General features: G+C 30.0%; 3 protein-coding genes across 4 annotated transcripts in view; 1 reads left to right on the forward strand and 2 right to left on the reverse strand.

The window, feature by feature from the left end:
* Positions 1-26182, forward strand: part of LOC129790857 (uncharacterized) — a 679906-nt gene that overhangs the window by 555137 nt on the left and 98587 nt on the right. The window lies entirely within an intron of this gene.
* LOC129790826 (protein disks lost) overlaps positions 1-26182 on the reverse strand; it is a 51669-nt gene that overhangs the window by 5013 nt on the left and 20474 nt on the right. For both annotated transcript variants that reach the window (XM_055828584.1, XM_055828583.1), the window contains exon 2: positions 1929-2002. In XM_055828584.1, coding sequence (XP_055684559.1) covers positions 1929-2002 — 74 coding nt within the window. The remainder of the gene's footprint in view (positions 1-1928; positions 2003-26182) is intronic.
* The window catches only part of LOC129790835 (brain tumor protein), a 29840-nt gene continuing 19792 nt past the window's right edge, over positions 16135-26182 (reverse strand). Inside the window, exons 2-4 of the mRNA XM_055828612.1 lie at positions 21827-22148; positions 19821-21174; positions 16135-18451 (exon numbers count right to left, since the gene is read on the reverse strand). Coding sequence (XP_055684587.1) covers positions 17096-18451; positions 19821-21044 — 2580 coding nt within the window. The 5' untranslated portion in view covers positions 21045-21174; positions 21827-22148 and the 3' untranslated portion in view covers positions 16135-17095. The remainder of the gene's footprint in view (positions 18452-19820; positions 21175-21826; positions 22149-26182) is intronic.

Here is a 26182-nt window from a genome sequence, read left to right on the forward strand (position 1 = left end):
CATAAACAACATAAAACATAATTAGAAGCATAAATGTGCAAAACAATAAAGAATATTCGAGAAATATTGCCATTTATCACGGTGCGGGAAGTGAGGGGAATGTGGGGAAATGGTGAAAAAAATAGCAGATGCGGTCAACTTCGTGGCAAATTTCTCACGAAGAAAGTGTGAAAAATGAGTGAAAAATGTTTTTCCCTAATATCTTCTTCTGCGTGTTTCCGGGTGGCGAATTTGTGGTGCAGGGGGCAAGAGGACTATATAAGGAGTCTAAAGGTAGTGGCCCGACAGTTCCCGGTTTTATAGTTTATGAGAAAATCGACTTCCTTCTTGGGGTCGTTCAACGACCCCACCTTGGCGCTCTAAGGAAGCTCCAAGGTCTTGGCGGCCAGCAGGTTAAGAATAAATTAGGACTACATAGTCCATAAACAATTCTAAGAACATTTAGCCGATTATCTTTTTTGTCTATTATTTGTAGCTCATTTCTTCTGGGATCCTACAAATTGTTGAGTGATTAATGAAACTTTCAAGAATGATAATTCTAGACCTAATAAATGTTTGTGAATCAGTCAGGAGTTTTTATTTCACGCCATTTAAGAAAATATCCTAATTATTTTTTTAAACTGCTCAATACTCAAAAAATCCGATTCATAAAAATTAATTTAGGAGAACGTGTTCTTAAATTTGGTACCAAATATTCTCAAATTTGGTACCATTTTTATGACCATTTAATGCTCTTTTTACTCCCATAACTTTCTACATCTAAAGTTTTACTAGTTTTAAGTAATATCGGATTGAAAAAAGGTCGAAGGAGGTCGGAATTGAGCCACGTTCCGCTATGTATATTTTCTAGATTTTCTATTTTTTTTTCAAAGATGATTTTCACAATTTTTCGCCAAAATCCATCCAGTAGATTTTATACAATAAATAAGCAGTTTAAAAAAAATAGCGTCACTATTCATATAGGATAAATATTGACTTCAAACCCTTCTAAGAACTCTATTTTAAAAAAGATAAGCAAATTGCACTAAAACGGATAAAACCTATGACTATAATTATTTTATTTTATTCATTTCATCTTCGGGAGCGTCGATTTAATAATTAAAAAAAAAACATAAATTCAATTAATTTTTTTATGTCTTTGGGGAATCCTAGAAATGAAGATTTATGTAAATTGACTTTATATGCCCCGGTTTCACCTAAACAGGTTTGATTTTAAATCCATAATACTTACTTATTTCAATAAATTAGATATAAGGAAGTTTCCAATATTAGGTGGACTTACTCTATCATGTCTGAGCTCGTTATAGGCATTTTTCAAAGTCTATTTTCTCACTTTCGAGAAAAACTTTAGAAAAATTTGCGAAATGATAAAAATAAATCTTAGAATAATTAAAAATAAAGATTCTTAAAATTGATCCTTAGAATGGATTTAGAAATTCTATACATCCACGTACAAATTAAAGTAAAAAAAAAGAAATGGCAAAAATTAATTAGTTAACATATGCCACTGACTCACTCAAGTGCTTGAAAAGAAAAGTTTAAAAAAAAACCGTGCAAAATCTCAAGATTTGGGGCAAATGACATAAAAATCGTATCGTTATGAGGTAACTCAATTGACCACCATGATTAATGGGCTTGAGAAGAAAGGTTACATAAGAACGGTGTGCCCCCAAACAATGAAGGAGAGAGATAGAGAAAGTAATGTTAAGGTAAATGGCGATCATCTGGATGTTTTTTCTCACTTTCAGTCTCACACATTTTGCTCCACATTTTACCACGATCACCAATACAGAAATCCCCCCACGGAGTTCTTTTGGGTGTTTCTCACATTATTGTGCAATACTACGCCCCACGATCAGATGATCGTTAATCTCATGGGGGCACTTATGTCACATCTCAAAGCGATCTCTTTTGGGTGTTGTACTTACTCTTCCGTCTGTGTCTTGATCAAATTGAGAAAGTAAATGGCAAAGTCTTCCATGCTTAGTTCCTCGCTGTGTTTCTGCAAGAAAGATTTTTAATTGCTCATTGATTTTTTTTAAATGAAAAAAAAAAAAACATCCAGAGAAAATTTCTCAAAATTGCGATCACGAGGAAGCGAATTCGGCGATTTTAGCAAACAGAGGACAAAGAGAAAAACCCTGCGGTCGAAGAAAGAAAACCCATTTTATGCTTATAATTTTATTTTATTCTCAATAATGCATAATATATAAGAAAATAGAGATCTAAGATTACGAGAGTAAATTCTAAATCTAAAATTTCCTGTTTTATTTAATATATTTAAAAATATTGAAAATAATCACATTCAATTTATATACTTTTATATTTTTATTCAGTTTAGTGTTTTTTTTTTTTGTTCTTTTTTCACTCTTTTTCATTTACGTTTTTTTTTTCTTGTAATTGTTGCTGTAGTTTCTTCATCAATATTATGCCATTCACTTGATTTTTCTTTTGCAAGGAATATTTTTTTCTTCACTTTTCACACCATTAACAAAATATTGTTTTTTTTTCTTTTACTCAGAGTTAAAAAAGACTTTTTCGAGAGTTTCTTGTTTTTGTTTTAAGATAAAGTTGTCAAAGTCCAGTTGAGAGATTTTTTTTCATTGAATAAATAAATTTTGACAAAAATAAACAAAAAATAAATAGAGGAAATTTTTAAATTTTTCTTTAGCATTATCGTCTCGTAGTCGTCCTTATACGGTAGGTTCAAGTAGAAAAAATGTGTAGTACGAATTAAAAATAATAAAAATGCCATTTAAAACAAATTACACAAAGAAATAAAAAAAAAACATATAAATTACGGTAAAAACAAATATAGGAAATTATTTATTTCTTTTTTTCTTTTATACCTATTCTATTATTTTAACAATAAAATTGTAATTATTTTAAGTATGAATTGATTATAGTTTTCATTTTATAAATTATCTCTATTGTTTTATTAAATATAAAAAAAAAATATTCTGAGAATGTAAGATCAATATAAAAAATTGTTTTTAAAATATGCTTCATTTTTATCTATCTCTCTCAATTTATTTATTTTTTTTGAGTGGCAAATAAGTAAATAGTGCAAAAAACTGATATGACTAGGTTGACGTATATTTCTCACTTATCATATACCATTCAATAATGTTTTTTTTTACTTTTCTCAATATAAAAATTGTAAAAATATATATAAAACAAACAAACAAACAAGATCTCTATATCAAATTACCAAAAAAAAAATACCTCTGCACAAAAAATTAAACTACAACTACTACAAAAATTCATTAAATAGCTGCAATAGAACTTTTTTTTTAAATTAGAATGTCATGAAAAGATTTCAAGTCTCACTCACAAAATTAATTTATATGAATATTTATGCCTTTGTAACGATTTCTGCGTTTTTTTTATTTTCAAAAACTTTATTTTTTTTTCACAACAATTGTTAACTGTTTTATTTTTTCCTCGCCTTTTCCACACTTTAAATAAATTTGACTGACTTTTTTTCTAGTTTTCAGTCTATAGAAATTTAACTTTATTATTTTGCACGTGATTATGGTGTTATGGGTTTTTAGCTAGTTCTAGCGCAATTGCTAAAGAATGTATAGTAAAAATTTATTCATAATTTACAAATCTCACACGGGGTGGCGCTGAATGTCTTCATTGATATTTAAATAATTATTTTAATTGTTAAAAGAGGCAGAATTTAGAGATTCTTTAGATAAATTTTAATAAAATTGAAATATTAAAATCCAGAAAAACAAATATTTTGAACCACTAAATTCTAAAATTAAAAAAAAAACTATTTATTATGGCTGTATTTAGTTTACTAATAACAACGCCACCTATGCTTTAAATTGTAAACTTAAGCATGACTATTTACTATAAATCCATTAACTATTTTGAGTTTTATATCCCTAAAATATTCATGTAAATTAATTAAGTGGAGTTTTAGTCAAGAAATATGCAACACACACAGAAAAATAAGTCATTCCTTAATAAACTTCACGTCCTTTTCGTACAATATATTCCATTAGACATTATTATAGTTTCTTCTTCATTTTTATCATCATTATTATTACAAAGTAAAGTATATTAGACATACAAACATGTATGTAAAGAGAGTTGGGAGATTAAGCTTTCGAAAGTCCATCTCCTCATTGTCCTTATATCGATTATATTATAGAAAACATATACAGTTGGGTGTGGGAATTCATCCAAAAGAAAAAAAGTATTCCACAAAATGGAGCTTTTCTTTTGGAAAATTCCCAATGAAACGGATTTTTTTTCACATGAAATTGTCAACACACACAAAAAACAGATTATAATATTTGCTCCATTATTCCCTCCCATCATACCATTTTATCCTCGCACAGTGAATTGGAAAGCCTTAATTTATCCTTTGTTTTTCCTTTTAATATTGTGTGAATATTTCACGTGGAAATATTTAGATGGAAATAAATAATTTCTTCTCTATTATTCCTAACATTTACTGGGATTTATTTTCCTTCCTATTTTTTCACTTTAACGTCATTAAAAAGCAATTTAATCCTATTTTCTTAAAAGGTGAATCGTATGATATTTTTTTTTCGTTTATTTTGGGCAATTTATTTCTGAGTTTTCTTCCTGTTTATTTTTAGTTTTCAAAAATATTTTTTGTTGCCAAAGATCCTATATAAAAAAAAATATGTTACACGCTATTAGAGAAAAAGTTTTGCTATCATCATCCTAAATATTGGCAGAAAGAAAAAGCTTTGATTTCCCTTTGTTTTGTCTTTTGATTGCAACTGGAAGGATTTTTAAAATATAAATTGTGCAACTTTTAGTCAGTTTCTCTCTGAAAAGTTTTTTTTCTCATATTTTTTTAAATGGAAAAATGATTTTTGTTTTAGCATAGAATGTTCCTCACATTTTTCCTTTTATTTCATTAAATTCATTGTTTTCTTCCCCCAAAGAACAAACGAAAAAGAGTTTTCTACAGACTAATATTGGCTGTATATTAAGTAATGTTGTATATTTTTAATAATATATATTTTTTAAATAGTTTTTTATCTTTTTTTGATAGAAAGTTCAACATGGAAAACTCCACAGTCCAATTTTTCTTCATCTCCTTTTTTTTTAATATAAAGTTTTAATAGCAAAAAAATTAATTGATTCCCGTTGTTTTATTAGTTTTTTTTCTTACTTTTTTCCCTTCATTTTATCAACATTCATTTATCCTTAAAGATCTACACACAGTTTATTCACGTATTTTTTTTAAAGATCGAATTCATTCTAAACTTAAGCATAAAGAAAAAAATTGAAAAGGGTAAAGTGAAAAGTAAATTTTCTTGGACCTCGATGCAATGGGAAACCCTATAAAAGAAAACGTCTGCGTCTGTCCTTGATTTTCTTTTAAATATACCTTTTTTTTTCTTTTAATTAAAAATGAATTTAAATGTCAATTTTGTCTAGTTTTGTTAATTTCTTTTTTTTGGTAAAAGTGATTTTTATTTAATTTAACAACATCCAATTATTGCGCCAATTTTTTCTTACCAACTATTTTAACATTTTCTTAGGCTTCTCGAGTGAGAGGTTTATTTTGCATAACCTCTCGAATTTCATAAGATAAAAAGGAATTAATTTGGAAAAATATAGCGTTAAACGTTACAACGATCAATTGAATTTTTGACATTTCTTTATGAGCTGTCACACAAGTACTGTCATACAGCTGTCAAGGAGGTTCTGTGACTGATTGACACAGATTTCGCAGCTGTCAACGAAATGTCAAGAATTCAAATTTTATCCGTTTAATAACTCAATTTTTGAAAGAAATTTGAAGGGATAAAGTGCTTCTCTTGCTTTCAATTTTCTATTTTCACTACGTCACTCTTAAGATACGATTTTAAGGAAATATTATAGTCGATACCACACAGCGACATTTTCTCATTAAGACTTGTTCCATTCTCTATATTTTAATCGTGATTATCGCATATAGAAACAAGATTTTTATTTCAATATATTTCATAAAATCAAGCACAGTTCAAGCAAGAAATCCACTGTTTCAATACTTTCAAGAGTGTTTTTTTAGGATATGACTAGGTCGACGACAAAAATCGATATTATGTTTACTATTACTACCCAATATTAAAATTTATTTTCTCTCCATCTTCCTTGTTTTTACGTTACTAGCAATGTTAATATTTTCTCTCCTTCAAATATATTGTGGAGATTATTGTGTGACAAAAAAACCAACGAACAAACAATTTTTTTTTCATTTATCATTTTACATATCCTAAGTGGATGATTTTTTTTTATTTTCATTACACTCTGCTGCACATTCGCACGATCTCACACGACATAAGGTATTCCATAAGATTAAAATGCCTAATTTAGTGTTGAGTGTAAAAGTTTTTTTTTATAAGATGTATATATCTCCTTAGACTAATTAAAAAGATAATTGACAATTTAACATTATTCTCAATCCTCATCGTGTATAGATTTATCGTCTCTAATGTGATCCGCGGGCTTGGTGATCACTTAACGATCATCTTTTCTCAGCTCTTACCAAAAATATGTTTAATCTTCATTTATTTACTAAATGCATAAATAATGGCAAGGATGTGGTTGGGAAAAGATGATCATATCGTGATCGCTCATCTTCATACAACACTTATTCACAAGTCAAATATGTACATTTTAAAAAGTCCCTTGGTGGCAAAGAAATGTTCAATGATTTGATATCAAAATCAATAAAATCAAATAGTTCTTCTAAGTCAACTGGAAATGATTTCAATACTGATATTTTTTTGTTTCTGTACATTCTCTACGTTCATTTTAAATCTTTTTTCACAATGTTTTTTTTTTCACTACTAACCTCTCCTCAATTGTATATAAATATAGACTTCATCCTTAGTCAAATATATCAAATTGGTTTAACATCAAAAACGGTACTGGCGCTCAAAAACGACATTTAAAAAACAACAGCTCTTCACTATTTTTTTTTACGTTTTCGTTAATGCAGTTTTCTTCTTTTTTTAAATGCTTGACATGCACACAAATTTACAACCATTTCTATACTATTTATTATCATTTTTCCCGTCATCCATTTTAGACCTCGATTGTTACGTTTTTTTTTTCTTAAACCTTCTCCTTTCATAGCTTGCACGAATTTCCAGTCGATACGCAGAATAAAAAATAACAACAAAAATGGCATTCATACAGAATTCTCCGTGAATTCTCCTCCGACATGTCATAAGAACACCGAGGAAAATTCACCAAGAATTCTGTAAATGTGTCGTTTTCTCAAAATTTCTTTTGGGGTTTCTTCGTTTCTCGGTGAGTTGTGTGTGACAAAATATTCCCCTAATCACTTTTACTTATTAATAAATTACTCTTTCCTTTCTTTTTTTTTTAAGTAAAATGTACATATTTAAGTGTTACACATCTCCGTGGGACAGATTTTATACCTTAAAATTATCGCTCAATTACATTTTAAGTAATATAATATGCATAAGATGATTGTAAAGCCGTAATTTTTTCACTCTTCTCACCACCATTTATCTTCTCCCTTAAAATGTTTTTTTTTTATTATTTACGATATATTACTCAAAATCTTAGGAGATTTTTTCTCTCTTCATTTTCACTTTCAAGTTCAAAAAGGAATAATGACACCACTTAGTTTTTTTTTATTCTTTTGAGGACAATACCCTTAACACGATAATACTTATTCACTTGCTCTGTCTATCCTATATTGATTTTTTTTCTTACAGAAGATTTTTATTTTTCACTTAAATATTGTGAGTGTAAATTTCCACGCAATGCTTTAACATTTCATAATATTGTTTCCCAGTTGTTAATACATTTTTTTCTTCATTTCTCAGTGTTGAATCCTACAAATTCCTCTTTTTTAATAATAAAATTACTCACACTACAAATATTTATTGGTCAAACAATTAGTGGTGCTTAGGCCACTGTTAGAGCATCAAAAAGTTAGTAACATTTGGTAATTTTTATGGTTTATCCTGTAGGGAGAAAAAAGAGAACAATTTCTTAAGATTTCTTTATTTTAGAGAATTTTTTTTTCTCAAATTGATGTGTTACGTTAACAACTTCTGTATATGTCAAGTTAATGACACTTGATAGTGTCATTTTTACTTTGACAGCTGTCAATGATGAGAGAATAATTCAATAATTGAACAAACATTCAATTTTTCCTGTTCCTTTTTATGATTAGTCTGCAATTTATAAATTGGAAAATACCTATCAGTTTTCAGACTTGTATGACACAATATTGCAGTGACAGATGTCAAACTGACATTTCACTACCAATTGTCATTGTAACAGCTCGCAAAATCCCCAACTACCTTAAATTGCCCTTTGTTCTCCCTACATTAGTTGCAATTTCTAATTTACACTGATTTCTTGCAGGAATATTTTATGTAGGAGATTGCAATTGATACAATTTATCAAAATATTGTTATTAGGAATACATATTTGATCCCCCTCCTGATTATATACCACAATTTTTATTTCTCATTCTATTCATGCTCGACTTTTTCAACTCTCATTTATTTTGAATTTATAGAAAAACTATTTAAAAAAAAAAGATTGAAAAACTGACTCAACGATTTGAAATTTCAACTTGGTATCAATATTTTAAGAGACTTTTCTCAAGGAGAATTTTTAAAACTTAATAATTTGTTTCGATATGTTTCGATATTATTGTTTTAGCGTTTTTTTTTTCATTTATTGTTTTGTTATTTAAAATTTGCAATAAATTGAAAGAAAATTCCTTTTCTCAACATTCTTTTTGCGCTCTCTTTTTTTTAGCATTTATTATCAGTTTACTTTGGAACATGGATAGAGGGTTTTTACTTTGTTTTTAATATAAATTCTTTTTCGCAATATTTCTTTTTTGCAGTCTGGAAGATTGTTTGAATGTAGAACAAAAAGGAAAAGTTGAATATATTCGAGCACTTTGTGTGTCAAAAGAATTAACAAATAAATTTAAATTCAATTGATTTTCATCAACACTTTCCCATGAATTTTCTTCTTTTTTCATTAGTCTTTTATCAGCACTGATTACATGTGTATGATTGTTTTCTTATTAAAAAGTTAGTTATACACAACACTTAAGTTTTTTTTCTTCACTCTTATATCGATTCATGCAAGTTGATTCATAAAAAGTACAAGGTTTATCATTTTTTTTATTAGTTATTGTTTTTATATAATTATTAAATTCATAATAAGGTCAAGCAATTTACACACTGTTGATTTTTTTTTTTGCAATTTCCCCTCCTTCAAAGTCAAAATGCAATTTGATAAGAGACTAAAAAATGTTTTTCATTCGTAAAAAAAAGAAAAATTATTTACATTGAATGTTTTTGCTTTTCTCAATTTTAAATTCTCTCATTAATCCTTATAGTTAATTATTAGCTTTATCTCATTCATTTTTTTTTAATTTCTTTTCAAATATAAAAATATTGTGAGTAAAAATTTGAGTCCCGTATTTTACTTTTTTCTCTTATTTTTTTTTCTTTTGGAAAAATGCATTTTAGTATGAATCTTTCATGATTTATTTTCCCTGTGGAAAATAAGTCCGTCTTGGTGGCATAAATTGGCCATTCCTGACATAGCTGCCGTCCTTCTCAAAGCATCAAAAAATGATCTCAAGTATGAACGGTTTGTTTGAAAAAGTTTTTTTTTACATTGCTATTAAGTTTTGCAACAAGAAGCAAAAAATTTCTACATAAAAAATCCCTTAACACATTTTCCCTTTTAATGTCACGAGTTTGAAGTAGTTTTTCATCACAATTTTTTAAAATATAGTTCTCATTTAATTCATTTTTGTGTCTGATAATTATCTGTGGTTGATTTAGAGATGATTTCTACAGGGGACAGAATTTCTATAAGCAGATACTTTGTAAGAATAATGAGTTAAAAGGAAATTCAATGATTTATTTTTGTATAAATTCATGGATAGACTGTGATAAGAAGTTTATCATGGAAGCAACACAAATTGCATTTTGATTAATAAATATTTTTCTTCGTCTCTCTACACCCATTGCTACCATTCCCTCAATAACTTGTGGTATATGTAACACATTTTAAGCATTGTTAATTTTCATTTTTTATTATTTTACATGCAATAAAATTAAATTGGGATTTTATCTTTATATACTTTTTTCATAATTTTTTTCTTTAAATATATTTCTTCCCTTCCTTTTCACGTCAATAAATTTTTATTTTTCATTTTTTTTTAGTCTCAAATAGCGCAGTCTTTTATTACTTCTTTTTTTTACCTTCTCCACATCGATAAATATTATAGTGTTTAATATAATAAAAAAAAGATTTTTTTTTAGAAAATTATAACACAAAATATTTTAATGGCTGCTTGAAGGCTAAAACGAGCATATAATTTATTGTTTAATAAAGTATTTAATTATAACTTCAATTTGAGTTCAAAGAGATGATTCATTATTTAAAAACAAAAAAGTTGTTAAACACATTTCCTGCTGATTAATTTTATTATTAATTTTGGTTTTAATTTGTTAATTGTGTTGAAAAATTGATGAAAATTGAATTAATTTTTCACAGCATTGATGATAATTATTGTGTGGGAGGGTGGGTTTGCCATTCAAGCCAATGCAAACACTTCAATTGGCAAAAACTTTCAATTCTCATCAATAAATGGACACGGAAATTGACTTTTTTCTGTCTGGCAAATTATTACAAAATTGTTTTGTTTGCTAATTTTAATAGAACAATTAATTGATTTTCGGGGGCACTACAGGGTGTATTTTGGACGCAATTTACTTAATAAAAAAATAAATGCAAACTTTCCAAATAAAGCCTCAAACTCTAACCACGAGATTTTATTTATTTTTCGTTGATATAAACCTTCTTCATTAAAATGGTATTTTAGATACATAAAAGAAATTAGTGCAGTGGTTAAGATTGTTGATGATCAAGACAAAAACCGCTGGTTCAAATCTACTCCTGGAGTTTTTTTTTCTTTTGATAGTTTGAGGCTTTAATCGTTCAAAAAGAAACTTTTTTTTTGTTGGATCTTAAGCACTTCTGACATAGCGGCAAATGAATGGAATGAAACCTCCAGAATACTACGTTGCTAGAAATAATAGTGTTTTGAAAAATAGTGCCAAAAAATGTCATAGAATAACAATTGATTTTTTTCTTCAAGTCTTTGTGGCGATTTTTTTTTCAACTATTTACACAATTTACCATTAAGTCAATGTCCATAATTTTGGGATATAATTTCATCAACAGTAACAATGTTTTTTTATTCTTATACTTAATTTTTAAATGCTCGCAATTTCGTCACTTTTTTAATTTTTCATCATTTTCACGTCAATGAAGTATCAAAAATAAAACCTTTTCTCTGCTTCTACATTTTTTTCATCATCAAAAATTGATTGTTTCCATTTTTTACTCATCTCTTTCACTTCCATTGATTCTGATATTATTGAAAATATACTATTTCGGGACATTTTCGTGGGAGAATCAACTGATACACATTTTTTTTCGTAGTAAATTATTTTGGGGCTATTCAGTCTTATCTGGAAAAAACAACCCCAAACAAACCAAAAAAAACCGGCACTTCACACCTTTACAAATTTAATACAAAAAAGACGATAAAACGACAAGAAATTCATTACAACACTGTTTTTCTTTTTAAAGGGATATGACTAGGATGCAACACAGACACACAGTTTTCTATGTCTAATTTTTTTTAAAGACATTTTTCCCTTTTTATTTTTTTTTAAATACTTGTTAATAATTCAACGCGGGTTCTTTTTCTTATTGCTCATAAGAAGAAAGCCACAGTGATTCTCATTCCTACTTTAATTCCTTTTGTACAAATAAAAAAAAAGTCTGATAAAAATGCCAACAGTGATCCTTAATTTAATGTTAGTTCAATATGTTTATAATGGTTCTTAAAAGGAGGCAGTTGTTATATTTTTCATCATATTTTATCAGTTTTTCTTTTAAATCTTTTGTTTATTAAAAGATATCTAAGAGCTAAACAGTTTCATAAAGTTTCATCATTCAGTTATTGAGTTTTTTTTGGAGAAGAGATTTTGGAGTTTTTTTTTCGTCATGCCAACACCTCTTTTCGTTCATTAACATCACTCAACAAATGATTTGTTTTCTCCTAAATTACTACAAAATCCAGTCATTTTGAAAATTTTTTTTAGTCAAAAATTGATTACATCTCACATTAACTTTTTTTTCATCATAGGCCAAGAGATCAGTTCATTTTAATATTATATTTAAAAAAAAAAATAAAAACAAAAAAGTATAACAAGGAAATAAAGATAAATATTGAGAAATTCAAAATCCCGTGAGATTTGGCATTAAAAAAAAATATGGAAGAATACAGAGTGAGAATGCAAGTGAATTAATATATTGCGTGCCTTAAACAAAAAAAACCCAGCATTTATACTATGTGTATGTTTTAATTAACACACATGTGACCAATCGGCACAACATACCCCGCTGCTAAATGTTACTTAATTCCTTTTCAGCAATATAACTCCATTTGAGATTTATTTTCTTTGTTTTTTTTTTTGGAATATACGCAAGTGAGGACAGATTGAGAAAGAAGACGATTGCGTGTAAAATTTTTAATTGACAATCACTGTTTAAGGTTTTCTAGCTTTGATTTTATTTTAATTGTTTTTTTTTTGTTTCTGTCCAGCTAGCTGAAGAATCTTTAAATTCATTATTATTATTAAGTGATTTTTTTTCTTCATGTTTTCTCACATTTTTTTATACGTCTTCTAATCTATTTCATGCTACATTTTCTTTTACTTTTTTTCACACATCTTTATCTCTGCAACATTAAAATTTCTCACATCAATCCAACGTGTGATGTGTGAGAATTTTTATCGTATGTGCTTAAGAAAAATTCCCACGCAGGACCTCGTGGTGGATTGAGGAAGAAATTTTATTTTATTTTTTTTTAGTAAATTCGACAAAAAGCATCTGCAACAGTAACAACTTTTTTTTTACGTCCTAAACAACTGCCAGTGAACGAGATATTTTATCCTCTATCTAAAAATATTTTGGTCAAGTACAAGGAGGAGGAGTCCTCAAACATCCCCCTCACAAAATGTTAATCTGTCTTTTATTTTTGGCGAAGAGCAACATTTTCTTTAACCCTAATTTAACCTTATGAATTAAAGTGTTTTACTTTCCCTCTTTTTTTTCTTTCAGAAAAAAATTCGTGTTTGATGTGTCGTGTTTTTTTGTGGATGGAAGATTCTCAATGCGCATAAGGTTACATTTTTTCTCCTCTCCTCTTCATTGTCGGTTCTATGTTAATAATTTTTAGTGGTGAAAAAAAACTTGTCAATAGTAATAACGAATTGTTGACATTCTCCCGCAACATTCTATACCTCTATCTCATTTCACTAACAATTCCTTGTCAATTTACTTTTTCTTCTTTCACGGTTGTCTTATCACTTATCATATCATTCGTCAGGAAATGTCCCAATGTTTCCTGCTTTTATTTTTACGCTTCTTGTGCCCGAAAAAAGTCACACAGCTAGAAATTTTTTCATGTTTTTCACCTACAGCGTCAACATGTACATGAATTTGTTTGAATAAATTCTTTTGAGAATTTTTTTTAAAGAAAATTTGCGGTTTCTTTCACTTTGATATGACGATTTATTTTGTTTACTTTTGAACATACCATAAATGAACACGAATTTCTAACATAAAATCTTTATCAATTTTATATTTGATTTCTTGAGCGGAAATCAAGCATTAGATTGTAACAAAAAAAAACTTATTCAATAAAGAACATCTCCAGAAAAAATACGTATTGATTTAGATTCGAACCTGGGTCATTTGAATGTTAGTCAATCACTTTATCTATTGTGCTATTTATTTATGTATTAACACAAGATGCTGTTAAATTCTTATTGACCTTTCTTTTTTAGAAAAAAAGTTTTTTCAGCATCCTGTTTAATTATTAGTGCTTTAATGAAAGTTTGAAAAAATCAAATCATGTGAAAAAAAATAAAATTTTAAGCGAATCTTTTACTGTGGAATTTTTAAAGTTCTAAATCTTAGAATTTTTTTATCCCTTTGATTTGAAATTTTTTTTAGTGAAATATCGTTAAAAACACAAATAATTTCTAGCTGTGTGTATTTTTTTTCATTTCAATTTTTGTGCCTCAAAGGAACTTCCGCTGTCGTTTGTTCTTTCCACCTATCTGTTGAGCACGTTATTTTGTCAGAATAAAATCTATACAGCGTTATATAAATTAAAGAAAAAATGCCTAAAGTAAATTTAAGAATATTGCATTTTCATGGAATTCATTATTTATTTTTATATTTAAAATAGAAACTTAAAAATTAATGTGGTCTTCGTGTTTTATTATCCTTTTTTTGGAAATAAAATCAGTTCTAGTGAGTTTCTTAACCTCTCATCATTTTTTTTCTTATGTTTTCCTATCAACCTCATACCGTTTTCTAAATCGATAAAATGGATGAAGTTTATGAATTGGGTTTTTTGTAACATTAACATCCCAAAAATACTTTTTTTTGCTTATTTTTTCTCTCCCTTTATCTCATCCCACCTTATAGACACTTGATTGGTTATTTTATTCACTCTTATTATGCTTAAAAATTCTATGTATCAGTTTTTCGTAGTCAAAAATATCAATCAAGTTTATTTTATGATTTTTCATCTTCATTATTCTTCTTTTCTTCACCTCCCTTCAAATACTTTTCATTATTTTCTTTTCCTTACTTTATATTTATTTAATAAAAACGACTGACTATTGGAAAAAAGTGTGCCAACATTATTCATGTGTGCATATTATCAAGTATAATAATAATTTTTTTTTAAATGTTTTCTTTCCGTCATAATCATACTTATTGGTTTCATTTTTTTCACTATTTACACGCCATATTTTCACCACACGATTTTCATTCCTAAAATGTTCATTTTTCCTTCATTGTGATTGTATATGAGAGCCCTACACAAACAATATTATCAATAGTCAATTTATACTTAATTTAAATATTAAGTATAATATGTAATTTATTAATAATATTGGTAAAAATATGATCAAAAATACTTCTATTTACATTCCCTATGTCACGCATAATTAGTTTTAATCATTTTTTCTTTAATCCTTTATTTGCGACATTTTTGCCTTGTGCTAAAATAAATATATTACAAAAAATAGATCTAAAATTAGGTTTTTTTGTAAAATTGAAAAATTACTTTAAAATAAAAAAACTAATTCTAGAAAAAAAAAAGTTCAAACGATAGATACGATTATAAATGCAGCACAATAAAAAACGTATTTTCACATGGAAATAAATTAGGTTTTATAAAAAAAAATTCAAAATAAAAAAAAAAGAAAAAACAAACCAAAAAACAAACAAAAATAACAGCATTACAATACTATACATTTTACAAATATTTTTTTTATCTTTTCTTTAGCAATTCATTTTTTTTAATCTTCAATTAGCACACATTTAGTAATACTTGATGCTTAATTTTTTTCATTACTTAATTATATACTTTTTTTTATAAGATTGTTTCCATCTTGCATTTTCCCTTCTTGGTTTATTAGGTTTTTATTTTCATTTAATTAATTTCTTTCCTTCTATTTCAGTAAGTTTTTGCCTCATACGAAAGGAAGTGTAAAATATTTTCGCTATTAAAATTCTTTTTTTTTTTTTTAATAAAAACTCCATCATCCTAATGCCAATTGATTTAATATATAGATTTTCTTTTCGCAAAAATTATAAAATATACATTTCATGCCAATTTTGTCTAAAATGGGAATATAAATTCTGTTTATTTTTTTTTTTGGAAATAAACAGAATAAAATTTCACTAATGCGTATTTTACATTTTTCTTTACTTAAAAAAAAATTTCTCGACACAAAAAGCCAACGACGTCAAACATATTATTTTTCACCTAAATACAAATTCTTATTTTAGGTTTATTTACGCATTTTTTTTGGAAATTAAAATCAACTCTAAAATTTTAAATTTTCTTTAAATTAAATTCCGATTTCGGGGTAATTTTAGCCCGTTGGAGATTGATTTTTTTAAAATTTAAACTTAAAATTGAAAATATCCTTCCTTTCTAAGTAATTTCCTTTTTTGTTTAATTTATTAACTTGGTTTTTATTTGATCCTTCGTTTGTTGGATTGCATTAAAACGCTGTGGCACTTTGCCTGGGGGTTTGTTTTTGGGTTTTAAACGGCTGTCTTGGGGTGGTTAAACCTAAGGGGTCCCTAGAAAGCCCCAATCATAGCCACAGTGTCTGTCCATTAGCATCCTTCTTCCCTTATCCTATACACACACAGACACTTCATGAGATAAATAGAGAGATAGGCGTGAATTCAGTCCGATAGAAGTGTTTTACCTTCACTTTGTGTTAAGTTTTTTTTTTCAGTGTAAAAGAGACACACAACTTTACAATAAATCCTACAATCTACTATAATGAAAGTTTTACACAAGTAAGAATAGTTTGTGTATTCATTTCCTCCTCATTTTTGATAAAGTTTAGTTTGGTTAAATTTTTTTTTTGCCTTTAGAAAATTGTTTCACTATGAAAAGTACAAAAATATATTGATTTGTAGACTTGTTTCTTTTTTTTATCTCAAGTTCTTTTACTTGCTTCAATTTTTCATTTACCACGTAATGCTTTGCAAACTTCGAAGGATTCCTTGGCGCGTGTGTGCCTCCGAATTGGGGATTTTCTTTGCTCATTAAATTTTAGACTTTGAGAATAAAACATAACTTCTTCTTTTTTTTAATACACAACTTGTCTTACAATGTTTTTTTATACCTCTCCATCGTTGATTTTGGAGTTTCTTTTTTCAAACTTTTTTTAATTCATTTTTTGTATTAAATAAAATTATTATAAAAAAAACAACAGAAAATAAAATTCTTTTTTTTTTTGCAATAAAAACTGGAATTTACGAATTTGAAGATACAAAAGAGAGTCACTGGGGAGGACGCAATTCGTGTTGCGTCTTCATTGTTTAAGAGAGAGAGTGAGAGGTTTTACTTCCTTCACTTGAAAGGATACACGTCATGAGCTACGGTGGTTCGTTTTGCTCGCCGTGGGAGTTTGTCCTAGAGCCCTAGCGGCGGAACTTGTACGTACCGGTAGATGTAGAGGCGGTAATCCTTGCTGGCCAGCACGACACTCCCATCATCCATGAGGGCAACATCAAAGCACTGAGCATGCTTAACTTTACTCTCGAGCGCCGACACAAGTTGCCCGTCTTGCGTGAAAATTGTTAAATTGAAATTGTTGTGATTGTCCGCAATGAGAATCTCCCCAGCGGCATTAATACCCACGCCAATGGGGTAGTTTGTAATACCCTCCCCACCAATTTGACGCAGAAACACACCCTCGTAGTTGAATACCTTGACGCAATGGGCACGATTGTCACTTATAAAAATCTCCTGCTTATCATTCACAACAACCCCATTGGGGAATTCCAAGTGCTTACTGCACCCAAATTTCTGCAAAACATTCCCAGATTGATCAAAGATAATCACACGCATCACCTTGCATTCAACCACAATGATGCGCCCCTTGTTGTCCACCGTCACACCGCGTGGATGTTGCAGTATATTCGCCCCAAACTTCCGCACAAACTGCCCATATTGATTGTAGATCTGTATTTGATGCGTCGGCGAACGTTCCGTGACAATTATATCCCCAGATGTGCGCACAACGGCAACACGATTGGGATAGAGAAGTTGCCCATCGCGCTTTCCGCATTCACCAAATTGAAACTTAAAGCGTCCCTCCTTGTCAAAAATCTGTATACGATGATTATTCGTATCTGCCACAATTATGTCATTTTGTGCATTCACCGCCACACCACTGGGCTCCGTGAATTGCCCCTCCATCACACCAAATTCCCCAAATTTGCAATGATAAATCATCTTTTGCCGCTTTATCTGAGACTTTGGCGGAAAAATACTCGTCGACATCAATTTGGACGTGAGATCGATGACACTATCTGTTGCATTCTGACTCGGTGCCAATGGGATGGTGTACTGATCCGACAGACTATTGAAAATATTGTCTGACCCCCCATTGCTCCATTTCTCATATGGGTTCACCTGAATATTCACATCACCCACAAATGGGCCGAGACTATTGACCGAATTGAAGCGCTTGGAGATTATTGTGGAGTCAAAGGACATACTCGATTGCGTCTGGGGCTGCGTGGATGCCTGAATAATTGAGGTTGTACCACCATTTGAGAAGGGCCGCTCAATGGCATGACATCCATTTGTAAGAATATGACCCGTCGTCTGTGGTTGAATGTTGACATTGAGACTCCCCGTGCTCGATGTGGGTGAGCTCCCATTTGTGAGGATACTATTGCTTGTGGGACGTGCAATTGGTGGTTGTTTTGTTGGTGCTTCAGAACTCGAGCGAATGTAACCAAATGTATTGCGAACTCCGACCTAAAGGAAAAAAAAGTTTTTTTTTTTTCATTAATAAAATACTCATTCAAGTGGGAAATTTATTTTATACTGCGAAATACTTCATGAAAAATAAAAACTTTTAGTTCACAACTTAAAAAAGCTCAAAGCTTTAAAGTTTTAAAAGACATTGGCTTATTCTTGGATTTTTATCAGAGTTTCTTTCAAATTATCCTTTAGAAAAATCCTAAATTCTAAATTCTTTTCCATATAATACTTTTGAGACCTAGAACTTCTAATGTTTGACGTTGAATCGTAGATATTCTAAGATTTGACGTTTAAACGTAGAACTTCTAACGTTTTACGTTGAATCATAGTTATTTCAACGATTGACGTTTAAACATAAAAATTCTAACCTTTGACGTTTAAACGTAGAACTTCTAACGTTTTACGTTTAAACATGAAAATTCTAACGTTTTAATTCTAAAGATAGAACTTGTAATGTTTGACGTTTAAACATAGAAATTCTAACATTTTAGGTTTAAACATCGAAATTCTAGCATTTCACTTTTAAACATAGGACTTCTAACTTTTGACGTTGAATCGTAGATATTCTAACTTTTGACGTAAAAATTAATGAACTTCTGATGTTTGACGTTTAAACGTAGAACTTCTAACGTTTTACGTTTAAACATGAAAATTCTAACGTTTTAATTTTAAAGATAGAACTTGTAATGTTTGACGTTTAAACATAGAAATTCTAACATTTTAGGTTTAAACATCGAAATTCTAGCATTTCACTTTTAAACATAGGACTTCTAACTTTTGACGTTGAATCGTAGATATTCTAACTTTTGACGTAAAAATTAATGAACTTCTGATGTTTGACGTTTAAACATAAAACTTCTAAAGTTTAACATTGAAACATAGAACTTCTAACGTTTGACATTGAAATATAGAACTTCTAACCTTTTACATTTAAACATAAAATTTCTAATCTCTGATTTTCAGATAGTATAACTTCTAATGTTTGACGTTTAAACATAGAACTTCAAATGATTGGCGTTAAAACATAGAATTTTTAACATGTGACATTTAAACATAAACCTTCTAACTTTTGACGTAAAAATTAAAGAACTTCTAAAGTTTAACATTAAAACGTAGAATTTCTTACGTTTGACATTTAAACATAGAACTTCTAACCTTTAACATTTAAACATAAAATTCCTAACGTTTTACGTGTAAACATAGAATTTCTAAAGCTTTACGTTTAAACATAAACCTTCTAACATTTGACATTTCATCTCCTAAATATTTTTCAAAAATGATATTAAAAACCGTTAAAATTTTTCATCAAGTATTTCAATAATTTCAATTATAAAAAAATTTAGCAAACAAAATTGCCACAAACCTGAATTGCTTGGTAGTTGGAGACAAATTCCAATTCATAGGTCGACTGTAAATCCTGAATGTATCCCATAAATGATTGAAGTTTATTCTCCATTAATTTGCGCAGCATTATCGTCTCTGCTAGTCCTGCATGCTTGGTCAATCTCTCGACGAATTCACAGCTCTGCAGAACTTTATCAATGTGCTCCTGGGATTTTGTCACCAGTACAGATTGCGACAGTGTCTTGGCATTGTAGAAGCTCTCGAGTTCCTTGAGAAGATCCTGCTTGCGATCATCGAGGAGGGAGCGATAGAAGTTGTGTGTCTCATTAATTTCTGTCTGTGCCTTGTGGTACTGCACCTGAATCCGTGCTGTATTGTGCTCAGCACTCTTCACCATGGCTCTCATGTCTGTCGCCTTGCCCCGGACATCAGCTACAAGTTGCAGTAGGCTCTCAATTTGCTTGGGTGTGCCATCATTCACGTGCTCACAGTCGTGCAGACCACTCGGGTGATCGGCTACAATGCAATCCTTGCACACTGTTACGCTGCATGTGCGACAGTAGAATTTGAGCAATTCATTCTTGTGACGCGGACAAAAGTACGAATTGGTGGCCTTTGTGGGCATTGTGGCGGACGTTGTGGCACCAAGAAGTCCCCCATTGTCCCCCAACAGGGAGCTTAGTCCACTTGTAACCGTTGCGGTGGGATTGGTGCTGGCCCCACTGAGGAGCGATGTCATATTGTTGGCCTTATTGAGCAGCGTCTCATCCTTGAGACTTAGCGCCAGCCGATGCGAATCGAAACCATTCATAATGTCCACTTGCTGCTGCAATTGCGGCTGATGCTGTGACGTTGTAGCTTGCAGGGGACCGTCACTGCCAATCCGGAAGACGCTGTGTCCGTTAAAGCAGTGCATATATTGATGTGCCGTCACACAATTGGAACACAAATAATTGGCACAGTCGATACACTTGGCAACAGCATCCAATTCCTTACTCTTGCACCCCGTGCATCGGGGGTAGACCACACGTTCACTCGAGGATGCTGTCTGGGAACTCGGGGCGGACGATTCTACACCGTTTAGCGGAAAATCGTCACAAATTGCCGAATCCGACACCGTTGGCGATGAACCACTCAGCGTCAGCGGGGAATCCGACAGGAAATCAGTTTGCTCACCAAAGGATCGTATGGAATTAGTTGCTCCTGGCAATGAATCCAGAGATGGTGTTGGAGATGTTGCCATTTTTACCAGTCACAAGCCAATTCATTTGTTTGTGTGGAATAAACTAGATATGAGAGACGCTCACACAACTCCTTTTCCTATATTCCACCACAACCTTTCCTTTGTCTTTTGCCAATATTTTTTTCTTTTCCTGCAAAAAAAGAAAATGCGTGATGAAGCAACGTTTTATACCCTCACTCTCTCACATAAGGGTCAAAGAGGTTCTCAAATAACTTTATGAAGTGAAGAGGCATTTATCTGGTAAAGAAGTATGTTTGAAACAATAGAATAAATTGTTTTATTTCTTTTCTTACCATTCATGCTGTTTTTTTTTAAACTTCCCAAATATTATGATTAATTCAAAAGATTTCTTTAAAAAAACAAAATTTCGAAAATTTCATGAAATTTTGGGAATTTAAGTAATTTTGAAAAAAAAAGTTACTGCAACAATATTTCTTAATCTTCTTATAATTGGAACTTAAAAACAATTCTTGCGACCAGTGATATTTTCAATGAATTTTGAGTGAAAAAAATAAAATTCTTTTAAAATTTACGAAAATTCATGAAATTTTGAATTTTCTTTTAAAAATTTCAATTTAATTTAATACAAAATGTTTTCTTTCTTCCTTAAAATTTTGAAAATAAAAAAATATTCTTAGAATTTCCAGTTTGCATAAACAAAAGCCACGAAAATACGATTTTTTCAGATAAAAAAAATCCATAAAGTTCATCATTGCTTCTACGTTAATTTCTTCACAGATAATTGCCCCTTTTGCAGGCCTCTTTTGCCCTTGAATACTCACCGAGACGTCTACTGCAGAAATCCTTCGCTTTCTCTTCCTCTTCGAAAAAAAAATATTCTCAAAGAATTCTTTTTCTCTCTTTTATATTCTTTCAACACATGAATTTTATATAATAGAAATTATTTTGTTTTATTCCTCCTTTACTTTCTCTAGAGATTTTTTTCTTGCTGCAACTGTTCACACTTTTTTTCCCTCTAACGTAACTTTTTTGTTTTACTTTTCCTTTTATATTAAAATTAATTTTTAAAGAACTTTTATTTCGTTATATTGATTCTTTCTATCGCTGTAGCGCTTTGTTGTCTGATGCCAGGCATGGACTTTTCTGTGAAGTAGAAGAGAGACAAAGAATGGAATAAATAAACTTCCGTGTGTTAAAGTTTCAAGGGGAAAAAGCTCACAAACAAAGTTTAAGGACTTTTGGGAAAGGAGGAAAGGTGGATGTTCTCCCAAATGCATTAACTTTTGCCATTGTTCGCCAATTCCCAATATATCTCCTTTGCGCAGAGCATAACGACGACTAGACGCTTTTTGCGGATGAAATGGTGCAAGAGACGGACAAAACACAGCCACTTCTTTGTTTCTCCATCCATTCTTGCAATTCATAATCATAATCAACTCCAAGGAGACTCCTTCACACCGACAAATACTTCTACCATCACCACATTCTTCCTCACCAGTCATCGCAGAAAGTCCAAGTACAAATTATGTACACAGCAGTGATGTGGAGAGCACAGAGAGAAAAAAAACGAAGCAGCAGAGACAGAAAAAAATGAGCCACACAGCTCATATACTAAATGGAGGGAATTTTTATGCAACAACAAATTCCGGCCAATTTCTTTACAACAATTATATGCGCCATGTGAATGTGTGTTCGACACACTATTTAAATAAAGCAAGTTGAAAAGAGAGTGAAATATAAAAAAAAAAAACGGGCGTGCTTTTCGTCTGAGACTTCTATTACATAAAAATAAATACAATTTTGTACTACATAATACACCATTTGGCCAATTGAGCCAGTGCAGCGTATAAGAGCGCCCAAAGAGTGAAAGATTACTCACTGATTTTGTTGTTGTTGTTGTTGCTTTAGGAATTGTATGTAGTTTGTGGGTTTCGCTATCTGGAAGCCACAAGATAGTCATTTTTTTCTTATTTCTTATAGAGCTTTCCTCAATATATATTCCATACATGCGAAATACCAAAGAGGAAAACCAAAATGTGGCGAATATTTTACACAGGAAATTTGCACAAAAGAGCATCATCATTCAGCACTAAAGTTTGCCAACATAAAAGTTAAATTATGAGAAATTGAAAAATAATGAAGTTTCGGTTGTCTTTTTTTATTATTCTTTTAAAGTCAAGAAAATTATTTATGAGGAAGACTCTGTGGTGTGAATAAGATTAATTTTTTTGGCCAAGATTATGTCTTATTAAATTCTCTAGAAATAAATATTATGTTATATTCTTCTTAAATCTTTTTTATCAAAAGAAATGGATCACTCGAGAGCTAGTTAACATTTGATACCTAATAAGTTTTAATTAGACGATTAAAAACTTTTTTTTTAAATTATTATTCAGCTAAATAACATTTAATAGGCATTAAAATATTTTACAAAAATACAAAAAATACAAAAATTAAAAAAAAAATAGAAAAAGTTTCAAAAAAAAGTCTTTTTAATAAAATTTTCACTAAAAATTAAAAAAAATATATATTTCGTTTATTGAATTAATTGACATGACAAATTATTGAAATTTTGTACTAAAAGTTTCAAATTTGTATCAATTTATCTCTCTCAATTTCTCTTATTCGTAGGTTACTTATCACCTTCATCAGGTCTTTTTAAATACATATGTTTCAAATCAATATAATTTAAAAAGATAAAATTCCTAGCTTATAATTACATTTGCCATTAAATAACGACAATTCAAAATATATTTTAAACCAATTGATACAAATCAATAGGTAATTATTTATTTGTTTTTACTGAATTACCCCATAAAACACACCTAATTTCCATTTAAAAACCCTTAAATGTTAATTATTCTCACAAAACAATCCTCTGCGGGGAGATTATAAATTTATAAGAGAAATGAAAGTAAAAACACTGGAAACAGTCCCACATAAAATATTCACAAATCACAAATTGAAATCAATATCATTAAAGACGTCTGCTCTTTTTTCCAAAAAAAAAAAAAAAAACAAATCTTCAACATAAAATATGTATTTGGATTGAATTATAACAAATACCTCCGTACTCAAGAAAAATTGAAATATAATTTGGAACATCCTTTGGCACTCCTTGAGTGGTAGGATATTTGCATGAAAATACATAAAATAAGCATGTCCTTGAAATTTTGGAACATTTAAATAATTGAAACATTATTCAAAAGGATAAATTTTCATATAAATCGAAAACGAAAAAGATTTATTTATATTCATTCAATGCATATCTTTACACAAAAGAGGATCTTCAAATGTTGGAGGAAATATCCAGGAAGAATTTTCAACTCTGCCCTTGAATTTTGATATCAAAATTTAAAAGTCTTTAAAGACTAACTTGTTAAAATTCGAATAATAATTCAATTTTTAAAACTTTTTAATAGTTTATTTGAACCGAATTCGAGAAATAATTTATAACAAAAATAATAAATTAAATTTATGCGCTTTAAGTACAAAAAAATCAATTGATATAAAATACTAAAACCGAAATTTGATAATTAAATTTCACCATGAATAAAAATAATTAAATTTCATTTTCAAATTGAACATAATGTGTACCTATGTGGACATTTTATAACCATAAAAGCCACAAAATAATCACTCTATAATCAGGAAAATATGTTGAAGAGTTTTTGCAATTTTTAATGCTGGAAAATGCATTTTTTTCAACAATTTTTTTAAAGATTTTTTTTTCTATTGTTCCCATGAAAACATAGAAATAATTATCTCTATTGCTCTCAAGAACAAACAAAAATCTTGTCAGCATAATTTGCGTTGAATTTAAAAAGGAAAATTTAAATCCCACACATTTAAATAATCGTCTCTCTTGTCGTCTGAATGAGGCATAAACTTCCAGAATTTTTCATCGACCTTCAAGCTGTCGAAGGTACTGATAAGAAAAATCATTGTTAAACATGAGAATATGGCACAAATAATCTTCTAGAAAAATCACATCAACTGCCTAAACAAGTTCCTCCAAGACGTATAAAAATGCGTAGGTATTTGCTAGACTTCCCTATAATCGCAAACGATGATGGAAATTTTCTTATCAACATTGCATGAAGAGAAGAAGAAAAAAATACACCCAATTCCCCATTATTGCTTAAATGTTTTCATTTAAACGTGAAATAGATTGCATTTTGCAGCGATTATCCAATGTTTTTTTGAGTGCATTCTTCGAAGCTACATTATCCAACAATCCCCCATTCAATTATTCAACATTTTGTCTTCAAAAGCGCTAAATTATAATCTATATAAAATCACCAATTAATTTAAACCCACATACTTTCTCGCACAAAACATTCTTTTGCACGAGAGTGATGCATCACGTGCCGTTAAGGAGCTCCAGTAGAAAGAAAATGAGGCTACATATTGCATGGAAGAGTAACAAAGAAGTACCCAGTAGAGGTCGCTGAGTTTACGTCATTTGCGATAGAGCCTGCATTGGTTTGACTCACAACGTTCTCTTTAATTTTCTAAAATTTCTACTTTAATGAGTCCAGCACATTGCGTACCTATGGCATTTAATCCTTCTTCTTAAATTCTTGCTTGGTAAAATGGGTTAAAGTGAAAGGGTGCCAAAAGTTGAAAATTGAACACCCTTCACATTTTCCCGTGAGAATCAAACTGTAACGTAACACTCAATTAATTGATTACCCCGATCGATTTTTGTCTTTAACACCCACACATAGCTCTCAAGCACAGAATCTCACCCAGGGCGCTATCATCGTCATTTTCGCCCACACCATAGCGAAACTTTCATCACACAATTTTCTATAATACTATACCTACTAAACCTTCCAAACCCAGATGTGATGAAGAGCTGAAAATCCCAAACCCCCACAGAATATCATCATGACACACATTCACACCACCCACCCCCTCTCATACAAAAAAAGGCCACGATGGGGGTGAGACGACAAATTGCGTTTGATGGGGTTCTCTGGTTGTATCTCCTAGCACCATTTACTCTTCTTCTAGAAGGGACCTTTCTCTCCCGAAAACTCTTGTCAGTTTCAGAGTTATAAAATTTACGCAATTTTCATTCACAACGACGCAATTTCATAATAAATATACAACACCCAAGAAGTGAAGGAATATAGCTCTTTTTTTCATCTTCTTCAGTTCAATCTCTCACT

This window comes from Lutzomyia longipalpis, chromosome 2 (genome assembly GCF_024334085.1).
Source record: "Lutzomyia longipalpis isolate SR_M1_2022 chromosome 2, ASM2433408v1".
Classification (NCBI taxonomy): Eukaryota; Metazoa; Arthropoda; class Insecta; order Diptera; family Psychodidae; genus Lutzomyia; species Lutzomyia longipalpis.